The sequence below is a fragment of the Hypanus sabinus genome, chromosome 5 (assembly GCF_030144855.1).
Source record: "Hypanus sabinus isolate sHypSab1 chromosome 5, sHypSab1.hap1, whole genome shotgun sequence".
NCBI classification, from domain to species: domain Eukaryota; kingdom Metazoa; phylum Chordata; class Chondrichthyes; order Myliobatiformes; family Dasyatidae; genus Hypanus; species Hypanus sabinus.
Window position 1 is genome coordinate 13,648,555 of NC_082710.1, and position 16,642 is coordinate 13,665,196.

At 43.0% G+C, this 16,642-nt stretch overlaps 1 protein-coding gene across 1 annotated transcript in view; it reads right to left on the reverse strand.

Annotated features, from left to right (window-relative positions):
• The window catches only part of msh3 (mutS homolog 3 (E. coli)), a 258,875-nt gene that overhangs the window by 25,635 nt on the left and 216,598 nt on the right, over nt 1-16,642 (reverse strand). Inside the window, exon 22 of the mRNA XM_059969397.1 lies at nt 2,484-2,607. Coding sequence (XP_059825380.1) covers nt 2,484-2,607 — 124 coding nt within the window. The remainder of the gene's footprint in view (nt 1-2,483; nt 2,608-16,642) is intronic.

The window sequence follows — 16,642 nt, forward strand, 5'->3', positions numbered from 1 at the left end:
CATCTAGGGAAAAGAATAAATAGTTGACACTTCGGGCTGAGATGTTGACTGTTCACTTTTATTCCACAGGACGCTGCCCGACCTGCTGTGCTCCTTCCAGCATTTTGTGTGTATTGCATTGGATTTCCAGCATCTGTAGATTTTCTTGTGTTTGTGAGCTACTTGTTATAATGAACTGTGTAGTCATCGAAGATCTCACCGTTAAAGGAGTGGACATCATCATCGGATTTCGATGGACAACCGAAGGGGAAGATAATCAACTGCACTCAATTGATGTCGAGCCATGGGCTGCTTCTGACAGTGGGAGAGATTCTTGGTTCCCACTGGACAGCTACCATCGTCCTTAAATTGGGCATTCCCTAGTCAAAAAGGTGCTCTCCACCATGCTCTGCTTTCCTCACTGGGTGCGTGGGGATTAGGTATTATCTGAACTGCAGATTTAAAACACCGCACCAGGCAAGACAACACAATGAAAGAGATTTCTTTGCTCTTTCTTCGGAGACCTGTTGTGTCTTACCCACTTTAAGTTAAAGCAATGCAGTTATGTTTTTTTTTAGGTATTTGCACGAACTGCAATGTTATATTCCACCCTAACCCCCCCCCAACCCACCTGCATTCAGGATGCTCTCTTGAAAGATGCATCCATCATTAAGGACACTCACCAACCAGGACAAGCCCTCTCCTCACTACCTCCTCCCATCACTCACGAGGAGGTGCCGTATTGACCCTCCCCCAGCCTTCTCAGCCTGAAACATCGACTGTTTAAAGAGAAACACAAGCAATGGACAGTGCATTGAGTTCTCCTCTATCAGAAATTCCTCTGTGCAATATCAGATCCACTTCTTCCCTTGAAATGTTGAATAAATACCACCAGCCACTGACATCAAAAAGTCTGAGTGTCAAAATAACTGATACCAACTGAGCAGGTGCTACAGAAATGACACTCCTGGGTGGACAGTTTAATTGGCCATAGTAGGGTTTGAAGATTAGCTTTCATTTGTCACATGTACATCGACGCTTACGGTGAAATCCATCATTTGCGTCAATGACCAACACATTCTGAGGATTGTGCCGGGGGAAGACCGCAAGATTCACCACCCTCCTGTCGCTAAAGTCGGGTGCCCACAATTTATTAACCCTTGGCTCGTACAAGGAAACCAGAGCACTCAGAGAAAACCCACGCAATCATGGGAGGAAGAACAAACAACTTACAGACACCGACAGGAGTTGAACCCTCAATATTCCAATGGCTGCTGCCGTAACACTAAACACCACACTACTGTGACACCCTTAACTTGCCTCTGTGACCACGTGAGTTTCCTTCCAGTGCTCCGACTTCCTCCCGTATTTCAAATGTGTGTTGGGGCCAGTGGGTTGTGGACATGCTACGTTAGCATCAGAAGCGTGGTAACACTCGCAGGCTGCCCCCAGTACATCCTTAATGTTGGTTGTTAATGCAAACAATGCATTTCATTGTATGTTTTGATGCACGTGACAAATAAAACTAATTTTTGTCTTTATCTTTATTTAAATAAAAATGACCCTTCATAAGAATTGCTCATACTTGCTTCTGAAAAGCTAAGTGATGACAATGTTGGGTACTGGGTGGGGGTTCAGGAAGATCCAAACCCTTACACATATCTAACTTTAAAAATCCAAAGTGCAGATCTATTTGGGCAAAATCCTCCCCAAAAAAATACTTAAAAACCAAAGATCCCATCTTCAGACATCTACCTTTTTGTGGGGATCTCTTCATTACAAGCAAAGAGTTTTAGATGTTGTACCGCATTCAAGAAGCTGTATAAAGGTGTTTGATTATTTGTGGTTCCAGTCTCTTGAGCCTTCAGAAGGTTCAAAAGTTAGATTACACAGCTACATGCCTGTGTGCAGTATGACAAAAGCATTACTTAGAAAGCAGAGGTTGATAGGTTCGTGATTAGTCAGGACATCAAAAATTACGGGGAGAAGGCATAGAAATGGGGTTGAGGGGGTTAATAAATCAGCCATGATGGAATTGTGGAGCAGACTTGAAGAGCTGAACAGCCTAATTCTGTTTCCATGTCTTACGGTCTATTACAGGCCCTTTGGCCCACGATGTTGTGCTAGCCTTTTAACTTTCTCTACGAGAAATCTAACCCTTTCCTCCTACATAGTCCTTCGTTTCTCTATGTGCTTAAGAATCTTATAAATATCCCTCAACAACACATACAAAATGCTGGTAGAACACAGCAGGCTAGGCGGCATCTGTAGGGAGAAGCGATGTTGACGTTTCGGGCCGAGACCCTTCGTCAGGACTAACCAAAAGGAAAGATAGTAAATATTAATAATGTATTTACCTCTATCACCACACCCCAGCAGCACACTCCATGCACTCACTACTCTCTGCTTAAAGGAAATTTACCTCCGACATCCCACCCTATACTGTCTCTGAGTTAAAATTACAATTAAATTTCTGGTGCACATTCTCAGACATCGCTCCATACCATTTTGTTCATCGTCCTGATTGAGAAGGAACGCCATGTGGTAATTTCTGATGTTCTGCGGGTAGAGTTTCTCCAGTTCGCACACAGGGGGGTAGTGAGTGACAAAGAGTGTCAGCGACTTCACCTGAAAACAAAAGTGAAAGTAGTTTGTTACAGAACGTTAAAACAAGCAGCAGCACCGGGCCCGTAAAATAAGACCACTGAGAACAACGGTGAGCAGAGCCACAAGAGAGCAGCGTCAAGGAACCCCGCCATCCAGGCCAGGCTCTCTGTCTGATAGCAAGTACAGGAGCCTTAGATCCCACACCACCAGGTTCAGGAACCATTATTACCCTTCCACCATCAGGCTCCTGAACCAGCGCAGATAACTTCACTCACCTCAACGCTGAACTGATCACTAAACACAATCCATGGACTCACTTTCATAGATCTATTTCTATAGCATAGCAATAGATCCTTTGGCCCATCTAGTCTGTCCCAAACTATTATACTGCCCCGTCCCATCAACCTGCACCCAAACTACTACCCTCCAAACCCCTCTATCCATGTACCTATTCACACTTCTCTTAAATGAAATCAACTCTACACAGCTCATATTCTCAATATTTCTTTGTATTTGTATAGACTGTCTTCTTTCGCACACAGCTTGCTTGTCAGTCATCGTTTGTAGTTTATGAATTGAATTGACTTTATTACTTACATCCTTCATATACATGAGGAGTAAAAATCTTTACATTACGTCTCCATCTAAATGTGCAATGTATAGTAATTTATAATAAATAGTATGTACAACAGGATAGTCAATATAGCACAGAAATACAGTTGTATCAACATGAATTAATCTGTCTGATGGCCCGGTGGAAGAAGCTGTCCCGGAGCCTGTTGGTCCTGGCTTTTATGCTGTAGGTACCGTTTCCCAGACGGTAGCAGCTGTAACAGTTTGTGGTTGGGGTGACTTGGGTTCCCAATGATCCTTCGGGCCCTTTTTACACACTTGTCTTTGTAAATGTCCTTAACAGTGGGAAGTTCACATCTACAGATGTGCTGGGCTGTCCACACCACTCTCTGCAGAGTCCTGCGATTAAGAGAGGTACAGTTCCCATACCAGTGGATGATGCAGCCAGTCAGGATGCTCTCAGTTGTGCCCCTGCAAAAAGTTCTTAGATTTGAGGGCCCATACGAAACTTCCCCAGCTGTCTGAAATGAAAGAGGTGCTGTTGTGCCTTTTTCACCACACAGCTGATATGTACAGACCATCAGTGATGTGTATGCTAAGTAAGCTGTTCACCCTCTCAACCCCAGATCCATTGATGTCAATTGATTCTATGGTATTTCTTTGTTCTACTGTGAATGCCTGCAAGAAAATGAATCTCAGGGTTGTATATGGTGACATATATGTACTTTGATAATGAATTGAGAAAGGCAGGAGAAGATGGGAATGGACATTAAAGAACAGTCAAAGCCAGTACAATGTCACAAATGAATTTTTGCTCTGATGCATACTGACAAAATTGTAATGGAAGTAGTGACCACCTCTGCTGTTGTTGGTGAAATCTAACTGGTTTATATAACCACTGGTCAGCACCAGAAATCAGGATTCAATTCCCACCGCTGTCTGTAAGGAGTTTGTACTTTCTCCACGTGATCGTGTGGGTTTTGCTGCAGGCGCTCTGGTTTCCAAGCACATTGCAAGGTTGTATCGGGTTAGTTAGGGTCCTTGAGTTATGGGTATGCTATATTGGCACTGGAAGCACGGTGTCCCCAGCTCAACCTCGGAATGCATCGGTCTTCAATGCAAATGATGCACTTCATTGTGTTTCAATGTTCATGTGACAAATGCAGCCAATTTTTATCTTTAATCTTTATCATTACACAGGACAATCATCATTATCAATAACTGTCAGTTAAATGCCTAGAAATTGGATCTTATGGCACTGCATTTCCTGTTGTATGCAATGTAAATTTATTTATTTATTGAGATACAGCATGGAGTAGGCCCTTCCGTGCTGCCCAGCAATCCTCCAGTTCAATCCTCACCTAATCACATGACAATTTACAATGAGCAACTAACCTACCAACCGGTACGTCTTTGGACTGTGGGAGGAAACAGGAGCACCCAGAGGAAACCCACGTAGTCACTGGGAGAATGTGCAAACTCCTTACAGGCAACAGCGGGATCGAAGTAACTTGAGGAAATTAGGAGAGCAGCCATTTCTAGAATTGTGCTGACATCGCATGTAGACAGGGTTGTTGAAGAAAGCTTTCAGCATACTGGCCTTGATAAGCAGAGTACTCAGTACAGGAGTTGGTACGTTATGTTGAATTGTATAAGAATCTGATGAGACCAAATTTGGAATATTGTGCACAGTTCTATTCACCTGCCTACATGAAAGATATCAATGAGATTGAAAGAATGTAGAGGAAATCTATAGACCTTTCCAGAACTTGAGGACCTGAGTTATAGGGAAAGGCTAGATAGGTTAGGACTTTATTCCCTGAAGTACAGGGGAATGAGGGGATATTTGATAGAAGTAAACACAATAATGAGGGGTATAGATAGGGTAAATACAAGCAGACTATTTCCATTGAGATAGGGTGAGAGTAGAACTACAGGTCATGGGTTACGGGTGAAAGGTGAAATGTTTAAGGAGAACACGAGGGAGAATTTCTTCTCTCAGAGGGTGGTGAGTGTGGCAGCAGAAGCAATGGATGAGTTTGATTTCAACATTGAAGAGAAGTTTGGATAGGTACAAGGATGGGAGGGGTATGGAGAGCTATGGTTCAGGTCAATGGGGCTAGGCAGAATAATAGTTTGGACAGACTAGATGGGCTGAAGGGCCTGGTTCTGCACTCTATCACTATATGACTCTATATCCACCGACTGCAAAACTATTTTGAGGCTGTACTTTTCCTTCTGAGCCTTCGTGACATGAAATTATGCATACTTGGGTCCATCAACAGAAATCTGCTGTTTGCCACAACAGATATTATACTGTGAGACATCAATCATACCTTGTTAATGCACACGAAAAGTGACCTGTAATATTCACCAGTTAAATATCTAGACAGATAATTACTGTCTGAGAAAGGATATTAATTACATTTGAATAATAAAAAGATGTGCATTGGATGGGGGAGCACACACGGTTTTAGCAATTAAATTATACGACTGCACCCAGTGCCTGACTACTGCAAGTTGATTTGACGTCCTCACACACACAGAATGTTAGACACCAGTTCTAATGAGTTACAGCGGAGCAGGTGAAGTGCTAGTCAGTGACGGGGTGCTGGGGATATCATGGAGCCACAGAGGGATACAGCAATGAAGCTGGCCCTTCAGCCCATCCATCCCATGCTAAGCCATTATTCTGCCTAGTCCTATTGGCCCACCATGACCTGCTGAGATGCTGACTTTTTGTATTCGTTGTTCAAGATCTCCAACATCCAGCGAATCTCTGTGTATTATTGCCTTGACAGGTTCCTTTCTTTTTGCATATCAAGCATTCCCAAATGTCTCCGTGTTGCAGCCTTTTGCAGTTTCCCTATACTTCCTTAGAAGTTGCAAAGGTTTGGTATGTCACTTAATACTTTGACAACTATCTACAGTGGTGTGGTGCAAAGCATATTGACTGGCTGCATCACAGCCCGGTATGGAAACACCAATACCCTTGAACGGGAAAATTCTTCTAAAGACAGTGGGTACGGCCCAGTCCATCACAGGTAAAACCCTCCCCACCACTGAGCACATCGTAACGGAATGCTGTCAGAGGAAAGCAGCATCCATCACCAGGGGCTTCCCCCCCCCCCCCACCACCCCAACCAATCAGGCTATGCTCTCTTCTCACTGCTGCCATCAGCAAGGTGGTACAAGAGCATCAGGACTCACACCACCAGATTTAGGAACAGTTATTACCCCTCAATCATCAAGCTCTTGAACCAGAGGAGATAACTTCACTTGCCCCATCACTGAAATGTTCCCCCATTCTACTGACTCACTTTCAAGGAATCTTCATCTTACATTCTCAATACTTGTTGCTTATTTATTTATTGTAATTATTTATTTTTTTCTTCCTTTCTTTTTGTATTTGCACAATTTGCTGTCATTTGCACACTCGTAGTGCGCCCTGTTGGTGCGGTCTTTCATTGATTCTATCATGCTTATTGGATTTACTGAGCATTCGTGCAAGAAAATGAATCTCAGGGTTGTATTTGGTGACTTAAATGTACTTTGATAACAAATTTACCTTGAACTTCAAGTTCAATTTCAAGTTAAATTTCATCGGCATTTAGCCATACGCATGTATATAGTGAAAGGAGACACTGTTCCTCTGGGACCGAGGTGCAAAACACAGAACATACACAGTGGATTCCAGTTAATTGGGCCACTGGTTAATTAGGGCAGCCGCTTATTTGGGATAACTCTTGAAGAACAAAAACTAATAGAGAAAATTGCTGGGATTCCCTTTGCTTACTTGGGACATTCTGTCACTTAATTGGGGTAGGTGACTGTTGCTGAACTGGTTCTTACTAGCGTCAGTTGCACACACTCGAGTGGCCGTTAACGGTGCTTAAAGCGGACAGTATTTAAATAGCAACTGTTGCATGAGCTTGTGTTCAAAATGCAGTGACTTTTGTCACTGATAGTTGGTGAGAAATAAGCAGCGAGACAATTCTGAACTGTTTTGCTCACTGTGGTTTCAACCATTTAAGCTTGGCGATGCTGGAAACGGCTGGGAGTGAAAATGAAACTATTTCACTGCTTCAGCAAGTTAGGAACTACAAAAAATTTGAAGGTATCGACAATAATCTTGAATGTTGCAATGAAATTGAAGACTATAGTCGTCAATAGCGTTGTACCATATCAGTAGCCCATTATCTGTACTAGGTATCCATGCTGACTTTTTCATTGCTTACTCTAGATGAATTCCTCTGTTGATAACTATTAGGAACTAAAACACAGTTTTATAGTACTGTAGTACCTTTGGTAGAGTTCTAATTTATTTTTTATTTCATTTAATTACATAATTTGTTACTTAGTTTGTCTTTTTTTTTAATACCTTTTTAAATATTTCCATGAAACTCCAGTCAGCTGCTTAATTGGGCCAAAATGTATTCGTCCCGATGTGTCCCAATTAACCAAATGCACTGTAATTACTTTCCAGCACATAGAATCACAATATTAGCACAAGTCCCTGAGTGGCATGGCCTGAAGACTGACAGGTTGACATAAAGTGTGAGGTGTGAGATTACGTATGACAGTATAATATTACTGGCACCATTATTAAAAAACAAGGAGTCCCAGCTGCAATAAAAGATGAAAAGTGACCAGTGCAGGATGAGAATGTGTCTATGAGTTGGGGAGTGGGGAGACAGGGTGTACACGTGTGCAGGCCCCTTATTGTAGACAGGATGTGCTGACACTGGAGAGGGTTCAAAGGAAGTTCATGAAAATGACTCTGTGATTGAAAGGCTTGTCATATGAAGAGTGTTTGATGGTTCTGTTCTCTGGAATTCAGAAGAATGTGGGGTGGCCTCATTGAACCCTAACAAATTTTGAAAGGCCTCGATGGAGTGGATGTGGAGACGATGTTTCCTATGGTGAGGAGAGTCCAAGACCAGTGGACAGAGCCTCAGAACAGTGGGATGTCCTTTTAGAATGGAGATGAGGTGGAATTTCTTTAGCAAGAGAGTGGTGAACCCATGGAATTCGTTGCCACAGGTAGCTGTGGAGGCCAAATCTTTACGTATATTTAAAGATAAGTTTGATAGATTTTTGATTAGACAGGGCATGAAGGGGTACGGGAAGAAGACAGGAGATTGGGGCTGAGAGGGAGAATGGATCAGTCATGATAAAATGGCAGAGCAAACTTGATGGGCCAAGTGGCCTAATTCTGTTCCTCCATCTTATGACCTGATGGGTGGCGGCAGCATGTTAAGAAGTCTTAAAAATACTTCTGTTCTTCCTTCCAAGATGAATAACTTCACATTTTCCCACATTACACTTCATTTGCCAACTGTCTTCCCACTCAATTACCGTACCAATATCTCTCCGAAAACAGTATCTTCCACACGACCTCAACCTTGGCTTCAGTACTTTCTTCCTCCAAGTAACTAATATATATATATATATATATATCAGAATCAGGTTTGTTATCACTAACATATGCCAAGAAATGTGTTGTTTTGCAGCAGCAGCACAGTACAAGGTATAAAAATTGCTATAAATTACAATAAGAACTATAAAAGTAGTGCAAAACTATAGAACATGGAACAGTACAGGACAAGCGCAGACCCTCTGACCTGCAATGTTGAGGTGATCCAATGAAATTCATCATCAATGGCCAACTAAACTAATCCCCTTTACCTATACAATGTCCATACCCTTCCATTTTCCTCACATTCATCTATCTATCTAAACATCTTTAAAAGTTTCTAATGTATTGTTGTACTCCAGGCTCCCACCACACTGTGTAAAAAACACTTCCCACTTCAGAGCTCCTCTGAAACTATCCCCGTTCACTATAAATGCATGCCCTCCGTTATTAGACCTTTCAACCACGGGAAAAAATATTATCTCTGTACCCTGTGACTCTCAAAGTCTTATAAATCACTAAGTATTCATGGTCTGATATTCCCTTTCTGTTGGGTTTCTGTCTTCAACCCTGTGGGTAGTAATGAGATGAGGACATGTCCTGGATACCAACTCATTGAGGCATCACCTTTTGACGATGTCCTTGATGGCAGAGAAGCTAGTGCCCATGACGGAGCCAGCTGAGCTTACAATCCTCAGCAACACACACAAAATGCTAGAGGAACTCAGCATGTCAGGCAGCATCTATGGAGAAGAACAAACAGCTGACATTTCAGGCTGTGACTCTTCACTAAAAACCTCATTTACAACCCTCTGCAGCCTGTTCTGATCCTGTACAGTGGCTTCTCCACACCAGAAGGTGATGCAACCAGTCAGAATGCTCCCTACAGTATCTTTGTAGAACTTTGCTAGTCGTTGGTGACATATCAAATCTCCACAAACTTCATTAAATATATCCACAGACATGTTTTCTCCATAACTGCATCAATATGCTGGTTGTCAGAGATTTTGACACCAAAGAACTTGAAGCTGCTCACCCATTCCACTGCTGACCCACCAACTCTGTTCTTCAAGACAAGTCACTTTTTATTGTCATTTCAACCATAACTGCTGGTACAGTACACAGTAAAAATGAGACAATGTTTTTCAGGACAATGGTGTTACATGAAACAGCACAAAAACTACACTGAACTACGTAAAAATAACACAGAAAAAAAAACTACACTAGACTACAGACCTACCCAGGACTGCATAAAGTGCACAAAACAGTGCAGGCATGACAATAAATAATAAACAAGACAATAGGCTCAGTAGAGGGCAGTACGTTGGTGTCAGTCCAGGCTCTGGGTATTGAGGAGTCTGATAGCTTGGGGGAAGAAACTGTTACATAGTCTGGTCATGAGAGCCCAAATGCTTCGGTGCCTTTTCCCAGACGGCAGGAGGGAGAAGAGTTTGTATGAGGGGTGTGTGGTGTCCTTCATAATGCTGTTTGCTTTGTGGATGCAGCATGTAGTGTAAATGTCTGTAATGGCGGGAAGAGAGACCTCGATGATCTTCTCAACTGACCTCGCTATCTGCTGCAGGGTCTTGCGATCCGAGTTGGTGCAATTTCTGAACCAGGCAGTGATGCAGCTGCTCAGGATGCTCTCAGTACAACCCCTGTAAAATGTGATGAGGATGAGGGGGGTGGGAGATGGACTTTCCTCAGCCTTCGCAGAAAGTAGAGACACTGCTGGGCTTTCTTTGCTATGGAGCTATGGTGTTGAGGGACCAGGTGAGATTCTCCGCCAGGTGAACACCAAGAAATTTGGTGCTCTTAACGATATCTACCGAAGATGTGGTACCTCTCTGATCACAGGTAAAATTCACCCCTTATCTCTCTACAGACTGCTTCCTAAAGTACACCAATTATCTATCCATCCCCGTGCATTATCTCCACACAACGGACTCTTATCTTGTCACTTGACACCTTGAAGACCAAATACTCGGGCTCCTCCGACCACTGTAGGTCTTGCTCTACGACCACTGTAGGTCTTGCTCTACGACCACTGTAGGTCTTGCTCCTCCGACCACTGTAGGTCTTGCTCTACGACCACTGTAGGTCTTGCTCTACGACCACTGTAGGTCTTGCTCTACTAAACTGGATGGCAAATTCCCACATTTGCTGCTATTGTTTGCTTAATAATTAGTTCCTTAATAATATTTAATGAAATGGTTCTGGAAGACTGGAAAATTGCAAATGCTCACTCCATCCTTCAAGAAGGGAGAGAGGCAGAAGGAAGGAAATTTTAGGCCAGTTAGTCTGACCCGAGACATTGTGAAGATGTTAGAATTGATTGTTAAGGATGTGGTTCCGGGGCACATGATAAAATAGGCCATAGTCAGCCCAGTTTCCTCAAGGGAAAATCTTGCCTGACAAATTTGTTGGAATTCTTTGATGAAATAACAAGCAGGATAGACAAAGGAGAATCTGTGGATGTTGTGTATTGGATTTTTAAAAGGCCTTTGACAAGGTACCAGACATGAGGCTGCTTAACAAGCTACGAGCCCATGGCATTTCAAGAAAAATTCTAGCATGGATAGAGGCTTGGCTGATTGGCAGGAGGCAGAGAGTGGGAATTGGCTGCTGATGACTAGTGGTGTTCCACAGGGGTCTGATTCTTTTTGCGTAATAAGTCAATAACTTGGATGATAGAATTGATTGCTTTGTTGCAAAGTTTGCGTATGATATGAAAACGGGTGGAGGGGAAGGTATTTTGAGGAAGTAGATGGGCTACAGATTATGAGAATGGGAAGTAGATGGGCTACAGATTACACAGATTATGAGAATGGGCAAGAAAGTGGCAGGTGAAATATGGTGTTGGGAAGTGTACAGTCACGCACTTTTGTTGAAGATATGAAAGTGTTGACAATTTTCTAAATGGAGAGAAAATTTAAAAATCTGAGGCACAAAGAGACTTGGGAGTCCTTATGCAGGATTCCCTGAAGGCTAATTTGCAGGTTCAGTCTGCGGGGCGGAAGGCAAATGTGATGTTAGCATTCATTTCAAGAGGACTAGAATATGAAAGCAGTAGCGAGGCCTCGGTAGCGGGTGTACCGAGAGCAGTTTGGGGCCCCTATCTAGGAAAGGATGTGCTGAAACTGGAGGGGTTTCAAAGGAGGTTCACGAAAATAATTCTAGGATTGAATGGCTTGTCATATGAAGAGCATCTGATGGCTCTGGACCTATATTCAGTAGAATTCATAAGAGTGAGGGATGACCTAATTGAAGGCTATTGAATGCTGAAAGGTCGCGATGAGTGGCTATGGGGCAGTCTATGACCAGAGGACACAGCCTCAGAAGGATGTCCTTTAATAATGGAGATGAGGAGGAATTTCTTTAGCTAGAGAGTGGTGAATCTGTGGAATTTGTTGCCACAGGCAGCTGTAGAGGTCAGGTCTTTACAAATATTTAAGGGTAAAGTCGATAGATTCTTGATTGGTCAGGGCATGAAGGGATTTGGGGAGGAGGCAGGAGATTGAGGCTGAGAGGAAAATGGATCAGCCATGGTGAAATGGTGGAGAAGACTCAATGGGGAAAATAGCCCAACTCTGTTCCTACATCTTATGTATGTGGTGCATTTGATAGCTCTGGGCCTGTACTTACCAGAGTTTAGAAGAATGAGGAGGTATCTCATTGAAATCTATCAAATATTGAAAGGCGTAGATGGAGTGGATGTGGAGAGGATGTTTCCTATAGTGGGAGAAGTCTGGGACCAGAGGGCACAGCCTCAGACTAGAGGGACACTCCTTTAGAATAGAGATGAGGAGGAATTTCTTTAGCCAGAGGGCAGTGAATTTGTGGAATTGACCTGCGAAGGTCAAATCATCGGGTATATTTAAAGCGAAGGTTGATAGATTATTGACTAGTCAGGATGTTAAAGGTTACGGGGAGAAGGCAAGAGAATGGAATTGCCAGGGATAATAAATCAGCCATGATGGAATGGTGGCACAAACTCGATGAGCCGAATGGCCTAATTCTGCTCCTATGTCTAATGGTATAATTAATTCCAGCATTTCCCAACCACAGATGTGAGGCTAATTGGCCTGGAGTTACCAAATTTTTGCCTTTCTGCCTTTGTGAATAAGGTCTTAATCCGCTGACTTCAGTGAGGACTCCCAGGCTGCAGATTAGGAAGCAAGAAGGGGCAAATTTACTCTGCAAGTTACTTGAATGCATTTAATTATCCCAACATTTCAATTTGTTTTACATTAACTATTTACTTTTACAATTATTTAATAGGTTATAAATTCTGGGAACCTGGTCTCTGCAGATGTCACCATGACCTCTGTACAAAAGTTCAAATTCAACTCGAAGCAAATTCAAGTTTAATTATCATTCAACCATACATGAATACAGCCAAATGAAACAGTGGCCCTTCAGCGAGGTCAACCCTCTGAATTTGGCCCGGGTGAGTAGAGACACACGGGAAAAGCTTGTAGCAAGCCTGATCTAGGAAAATCCACACCATTTTTTCCAATTTTCCTCAAGCTCTTTGATGAGTTAATTATGTAATTGTTCTAGGCTTTTCAAATTAGCTTCAGACCACTCTAAGGTATTTGTGTTTTCCTTGTCATGCTCTCTACAATTCCCCATGCCCATATCGTTGCCCTCAATTTCCCCGAGTCTCATTCATCTGCGTTGTCCCATTTGTATCTAATTTGATTTTTGTACCAGAATATTCCCTCTTGAACACTGTTTTGAATGTTCTGCATCACTGTTCCACATCGTTTGCCAATACTGTTATCCACATTCTCTTCCTCAGAACCAGCTTTTGTTTAATCTACAATCTGAGCTTTATTCCACCTTCATACTTCTCACCCATTAATATCAAAATGTATTACAATATTTGTCTAAATATTTCCACATATTCACTTTCATTACCAGTGTGATTCATACATTACTAGTACGAGCCACAATCCTTCCTAGACGAGCTTCTGAGATACAGAGCAAGACACACACACACGAAAATGCTCAGTTCAAGCAGCATTATTCCCCCCAGATCCCTCTTGAACACTGTTTTGAATGTTCCGCATCATTTGCCAATACTGTTAACCATATTCTTTTCCTCAGTTTTGTTCTCACAAACTCAGAACCAGCTTTTGTTTAATCTACAACCTGAGCTTTATTCCACCTTTGTACTATGAAGAGAATAGATGCTGTCTGATCTGCTGAGTTCCTCCAGTATTTTGTGTGCATTGCTCTGGATTTCCAGCAACTGCAGAATCTCCTGTATTTACTATTTCCTTCTTAGATCATCGTCGTCGTTATGTGACTGTGTTGTATGACGTGGGGTGGGGGGGTGGGGGGGGAATCATGGTCTTTCCATGACCATAATTGTCCCTGGCAATTTTCTCTTCAGAAGTGGTTTGCCATTGCCTTCTTCTGGGCAGTGACTTTACAAGGCAGGTGACCCCAATTATTATCAACACTCTTCGGAGATTGTCTGCCTGGCGTCAGTGGTCGCATAACCAGGACTTGTGATGTGCACCAGCTGCTCATACGACCATCCGCCACCTGCTCCCGTAGCTTCACCTGACCCTGAATGGGGGTGGGGGGGGTCTAAGCAAGTGATACATCTTGCCCAAGGGTGACCTGCAGGCTAGAGGAGAGGAGCACCTTACACCCCCTTTGGTAGAGATGTAACCCCAAGCTTCTTAGATACAGGGTTAGAAACACAACATAGAAACAGTTCTCCATTACCTACCCTTCCTAACTCATGACCCTTCTTAATCTCCTCCGTTCCCGCCTCTCCTCACAACCCTTCTCCCATGTTCTTTTCGGTTTTGTTTTTTTCATTAATCCTTTCCTTTGCCTTTCGCTATCAAGCCAGTTTAGCTTTAATAATTTGATCAGGCTCTGCCATGTCTCTCAATACACCCAAGAGCAAGCTCAGGACAACACTCAGCACGGTAGTGCATGCCAGACACTCGGGTTCAATTCCCGCCTCTGTCTGTGAGGAATTTGTACGTTCTCCCCTTGACCGCGTGGGTTTTCTCCGGAGCTCCAGCTTCCTCCCACATGTTAAGGGTTAATAAACTGTGGGCATGCGATGTTAATGGTGGAGTGTACTCCCATCCATAGAAGCTAAGTAACCTGTTGAGTTCCTGCAGCATTATGTATGTGTTATATCGAAGGGTTGAGCAGTTCAGTAGGCCGCAGGGCTTGCTCTGCTCCTGTTCGTGTTTCCTACATTCTGACAAGTATGCTAGATTTTCGCAAATGCAGATAACCCCCACTGCACACGCGCAAACGCACGTGCGCACACACAACCAGAGCCTATCACTGCAAACAGGAGCATAACAAGAGGAAGAGGGGTGAGACGAGGAAAGGGCAAATAAGGTAGCAAAAGTGAGTGGGCAGTTGGATGATTGTGAAACTTTTAAAATCCAACAAAAGGGAACTAAAAAAAGCTCTAAGAAGAGAAAAGATGTAATATAATGCGGCAGGCTAGCTAATAATATAAAGCAGGATACCAGAAGCTTTTTCAGTTATATAAAAAGTAAAAGGGAGGTGAGATTTGATATTGGAACACTAATAAATGATGCTAGTGAGGTAGTTATAAGGTACAAAGAAGTGGCAGATGAATTTAATGGGTACTTTGCACCTGTCTTCACTGTAGAAGACTCTAGCAGTGTGCCAGAGGTCGGTGAGTATCAGGGAGGAGGAATGAGTGCCATTGCTACTACCAATGAAAAAGTGCTAGGCAAATTCAAAGGTCTTAAGTTGGATAAGTCATCTGGACCAGATGGACTACATCCCAGAGTCCTGAGAGATGTTCCTGAAGAGATAATGGATACATTGGTCATGATCTTTCAAGAATCTCTCGATTCTGGCATGGTCCCGGAGGAATGGAAGATTGCAAATGCCGCCCCGCTCTTTAAGAAGGGAGGAAGGGAGATCTTGTCAGATAAATCTGTTAGGGTTCTTCGAGGAAGTAACAAGCAGGTAGACAAAAGAGAGGCAGTGGATGTCACTTGCTTGGATTTTCAGAAGGCGTTTGATAAGGTGCCACATATGGGGCTGCTTAACATGATAAAATCCTATGGCGTTACAGGAAAGATAGCAGATAGGCAGGAGGCAGTGAGTGGGAATAAAAAGAGGGTTTTCTGGTTGGCTGTCAGTGACTAGTTATGTTCCTCAGGGGTCAGTTTTGGAACCGCTACTTTTCACATTGTTTGTCAGTGATTTAGATAATGGAATTGATGGCTTGGTAGCAAAGTTTGTGGATGACATGAAGATAGATGGAGGGGTAGCTAGTAGTGAGGAAACAATGCAATTGGAGCAGGAATAAGACAAATTGGAAGAATGCGCAAAAAGGTGGCAAATGGAATACATTGTTGGGTAATGTACGATAATACATTTTGATAAAAGGAACAATAGTGCTATTATCTAAATGGGGAGAAAGTTCAAACATCAGAAGTGCACAGGAACTTGGGAGTCTTCATGCAAGACTCCCAGAAGGTAAGTTACAGGTTGAGTCTGTGGTAAAGAAGGCAAATGCAATGTTGGCATTTATTTCAAGGAGAATGAAATATAGCAGCAAGGAGATAATGCTGAGTCTTTACAAGACATTAGTCAGGCCAGAAATGGAGTATTGTCAACTGTTTTGGGCCCCATATCTCAGAAAGAATATGTTGTCACTGGAGACAGTCCAGAGGAGGATCACGAGGATGATTCTGGAAATGAAGAGGTTAACATATGAGGAGAGTTTGGCAGCTTTGGGCCTGTACTCACTGAAATTTAGAAGGATACAGGGGGACTTCAGTGAAACCTACTGAATGTTGAAAGGACTAGATAGGGTGGATGTGGTGCGGATGTTTCCAATGGTGGGGTTATCCAGAACTAGAGGGCACAGCCTCAAAATTGAGGGGCGGCACTTTAGAACAAAGGTAAGGAGGAATATTTTTAGACAGAGAGAAGTAAATCCGTGAAATGCTCTGCCACGGACTATGGTGGAGGCCAAGTCCATGGGTATATTTAAGGTGGAAGTTGATAATTTCCTGGTTGGTCAGGGCATCAAAGGAT